This window comes from Cyphomyrmex costatus, unplaced genomic scaffold (genome assembly GCF_001594065.2).
Source record: "Cyphomyrmex costatus isolate MS0001 unplaced genomic scaffold, Ccosl1.0 scaffold475, whole genome shotgun sequence".
NCBI lineage: Eukaryota > Metazoa > Arthropoda > Insecta > Hymenoptera > Formicidae > Cyphomyrmex > Cyphomyrmex costatus.
The window spans coordinates 105,650-109,996 of record NW_017279020.1 but is presented as its reverse complement, the minus strand read 5'-3'; the positions used below and the strand labels follow the sequence as shown (position 1 = coordinate 109,996).

Genomic DNA, 4,347 nt, shown 5'->3' with positions numbered 1-4,347 from the left:
ACACTCAAAAGTACAAATTTTTCATTAAATTGAATACAAAATATTATCAATTAGTTGCAATTATCTATACTACTCATTTCAATAGTTCAAATTAAAAATAAATTTTGTCTTTTACAGAAACAAAAACGTTTGTAGAGATATAAACATTTTAGTAAATTAAACAAAAAAAATGTTAATGTAAGAGGGTACTCTACAAACTATCAATCATTTGCGGTCATTCAGTTGTTATTTTTTTCTGCTATTGGTGCTATTTGTGCTGCTGGTGCCGTTGGTACTGCTAACATTGCTGCTTTTTTTTGCGTCTGGCGTCCAGTTCGTTGTTTGGCGAACCGAAGCCACTCCGATAGCATATAAGCCACTATAGCATCGAATTCCGCCTCCGTAAAGGTGTTGTGCACTTTGCATATTGTTTCTATGAAAACAGAAACAAAATATGAAATGTATACAGTATAAATATATATCGTATATAATTATCGTTATAATTATGAAAAATTGCAACGCCATTATGAAATCGTTGTTATAAAAAATAACGTTGCTACTATACCTACCATCTCTAATTTTTTGTTATAATATATATAAATATTTTTTCATGCTAACTACTTTTATTAATATATAGATCATACATAGTGTAAAAACACATAGAAAACAATTTGCGACTTTGAGCAAATGCGGTAAATGAAAGAGATGATAACCGATATATACATAAAAGACATTGAAAGATATATAACCTTTTATTACTTTCGTTAATTTTAAATCACAAACTTTGAAATTGTCCCTCAGACCTTTCCAAGGATATTGCACTGCACATTCATTGGTTAAAATTAAATAAAAAGCCAATCAAGATAAAGCTGCTTTGTTTTGATTGGCTGAATACTGATACGCGATCCGCGTCCACAATCCGTAGTGTGACATAAGCTTAATGAATTATGACATTTATGTGTGAAACAAAAATACACAATAGATTAAAATATTAAAATATGAAATTGGAAGTAATATCACAAATTAAGGAGGTTCTATCGTTAGGGCAAGGTGACTAGAAAAATATGAAAAAATATAAATATTGTTCTTTAAAAGTAGCTAAAGCCCTAGGTAAAGTTTTTAGGTAGGGTTGCCGACTTCAAACTCAGGAAAAACGCTTTTGAAAAGTCCGATTAATACACATGTCTTATGGGGGATATGAAAAACTTATTAGTTATAAATATATATCTTTTCAGAATGTGTCAAGAAGTAAATAAACTGATATATTGAAAGTGTAGGATCTCGTTTATCATTTAAAGCAAAAAAAAATAATACGTTGCCGAAGAAATGAATGAGATATTTAATAAACAAGTTGTAAAAAGTGTATAGGTTATAACGCGCGTAAAGCCCGTGGCACATAAAAAAACGTAAGGCCGTATCACGTAATCAGTAAGCCGTAAGCATATAGACCATGACACACAGAAAACGTTAGACGTTACGTTCTACCAATCATATTCACGCATTGAAATCTAACCTAACAAACCGCGTTTTTGGCGGCTTTTCCCTTTTAAATTTAACAAGAGACCGTGGCGAAGACGATCTTTCAGAATAATTATTCTATATGCAAGGTAATTATTTATTTTTTAACCAAATATTATATTCAACGCAATGCATGGTTACAGAAAATATTGCTGGCATTTAATGTCCGTTTTATATTTGTTTTATGACTCGCAATGAAAGATAAAACCTCAAATTTATATATTATATATATACATATGGAGAGAACAGTTAATAAAATTATTAACGATACTTACAAATTTTATTTATTATATAAATATATTAATAATTTGATCCTGATAAGTATCTTAAAATTTATAAATTATTTTAAGGCCTGTTACTCTTAATTGTGAGGATATCCTCTCAGCAAAAGAAAGATCCGAATTTGATTCCCGGTTGAGGTAATGTTTTTTGCAATAGAATACGAAATATTAATTTAAACTGAAAATTGTATAAATTCACAAGAAATATTATTAAGCAAGCACAAAGAACCGCCTTGACCTAATATAATTTTTCATTTATGTGACTTAATCTTTTTGATCTATTTTCAATTAATATTCATAATTTTTTATGTTAAATATTTATTATTTATTTTTTTTAGATAATGGATGACGAAGAAATAATATTAACACATGCATTATTTGTCCTAATTCTTGGTGTTCGGGCATTAAAAAGACAGGTATCTGTTCGTTGGATTGATCGACAATATTGGGTACGACCTATTAACATGAGACGTTCGCATCAATTAATAATTCATCAGATCCTTTTTCAAAATTTTCCATTTCGATTCCACATCTTTCAATGTTTTCAACATTTTCATTTTCATTATTATTATATATATCGTAATCAGCACAATATTGCGTATTGAAATTCATCTAGAAAATCAAATTGACGATTATTTAGGTTAAGCGAAATCTATCACAGAGCAGTGAAATAATATAAAATTTTCTGTTTTAATTGCACAAATTCTCTTTATAATAATATAAATTAATACTTACGATACAAATTCACTGCTAATGCAAAGTACGTTTGAAACGGTGAATTCTGAATTGTTGTTTTTGTCCGTTTCGTATACGTATGCACTGTACGATCATCAAATCACTTGTGATTGGTTAACCGTAAGAGGTAGAACGTAAGAATTTCATCCTTACGAAATTTTTCGATGTTACGTCCTTGCGGTTTACGTACTAACATGGCCGCTTATGTTCTCAACTGTGATTGGTCAATTCGCTTACTGATTACGTTTACGGCCTTACGTTTTTCTATGTGCCATGGGCTTAAATAGCACTTGGTCACGTGGTCGGAAGTGACGTAACTGTAGAATGCACGCGTAAATTTAAATTGAGAAGAACACTTATTTGTAGTTTTACTAATTATCTGTGCATTATTTATAGATAAGAGAAAACAAAATACATACTTCCAAAAAATAAATCAAAATTTATCTTAGTATCTTTGTATACAAACGAGAGAAATATTTGGAACATTTTAGTATTATATAAAATAAACAATATTATATCAAAATCATTTCAAAATTTTATTATAAAATTTATTTAATGTAATACAATAACACTATCAAATCTTTGGTGACTAGTAACAATAAGAATTTTAATATCACTTCGTAATAAATTAAAATACAAATAGAAAGTAAATAATAAATTTCATGTAACAACTTTTTGATTACTTTGGTAACTTTGTAAATAAATTACAAATATTTATTAATACTCTCTCTCTTTTTTGTTCGTGGTAACTCGTGCTTTGCCATTAACGCTTTCTCCTAATATAACACGAATACCTTCACAGCCACCTTTTTCGAAAGCTTGTTGCAACATTAGTTTATTTAAACCAGCTTTAGCTATCTTATTTATCATGGATGCCGATATATTTTCTTTGAACAGTTTTAAAGATTCCTTATTAGTTGATATTGTTGTCTCATTTCTCTCTTCTTGTAAAAGTTGCTGGATGGTTTTCGTATTTTTTTTTATTATCTCATCAGTTATACCCACTGCATCTAATATTTTTTGTAATGTTATTACATCATCTGTAGCATTATGCAATGCTTCCAGATTCTGACTAGGAACAAATTCTGTAGCAAGTGCTTCTATAGAAAACTTTAATTTATTTTTCCTTCGTTCTGGAAGCAATTTTCGTGCAATATGTAAAGTGTCTGCAAAACCAGTGATCAATGTTTTGAATTGATCAATCAATCTGACTTCACATGCTAGTTTCATTATTCTTGGAGTGTCAAATCTGAATCCATTATGTGCCGCAAGAATAATTGGTCGTTTGAAATTATCCAGATATTGTAAAAATTGCTGAAAAGCTTGACTAGCTGACACGGCTTGCACTCGATTTTCCCTTAAGTATAGTTCACCGTTTAAACCGTGAAGCCCTGTTACTGCTGACGCTCCTTTCGATATACCCTTTGAAGGAATAATGTACATATCATAGCTAGATTCTTTCGTATAAGCTGCTATTTGGGATATTTCATCATTTTTAGATAATCCAGTTGTTTCTAAGTCAAACAGTACTACTTTACACATGCTGATATCTTGGAGTTCATTTTTAGTGAGAATTGTGTTAGGGATCAATTCCGAAATTGAATCTATGTTCATGCTTCTTTCATAAGTGAATCCTTCTCTTTTACTATCAGCCGCATTTTTTGTAGAACGATTTTTTTTTAACTAATATATTATAATATTATAATAAAAATTGATACTTTGTGTAATATTATAATTCATAAACACATACCTTTTCTTACTTTTCTTGTTTTTTCTTTATTTCTTATATTATTGTTTAAATTTATTTACTTGGGGCGGATTATTCTCATCTTCG

At 29.4% G+C, this 4,347-nt stretch overlaps 1 protein-coding gene across 1 annotated transcript; it reads right to left on the bottom strand.

The window, feature by feature from the left end:
* Positions 1–218: 218 nt before the first annotated feature.
* On the bottom strand, positions 219–4,127 carry LOC108778095 (uncharacterized). The gene is made up of 2 exons (XM_018545190.1): positions 3,308–4,127; positions 219–412 (listed from the first exon to the last, which is right to left on the bottom strand). Exons 1-2 carry the CDS (start codon positions 4,125–4,127, stop codon positions 219–221), a joined length of 1,014 nt encoding a protein of 337 aa, XP_018400692.1.
* Between the last annotated feature and the right edge of the window lie 220 nt (positions 4,128–4,347).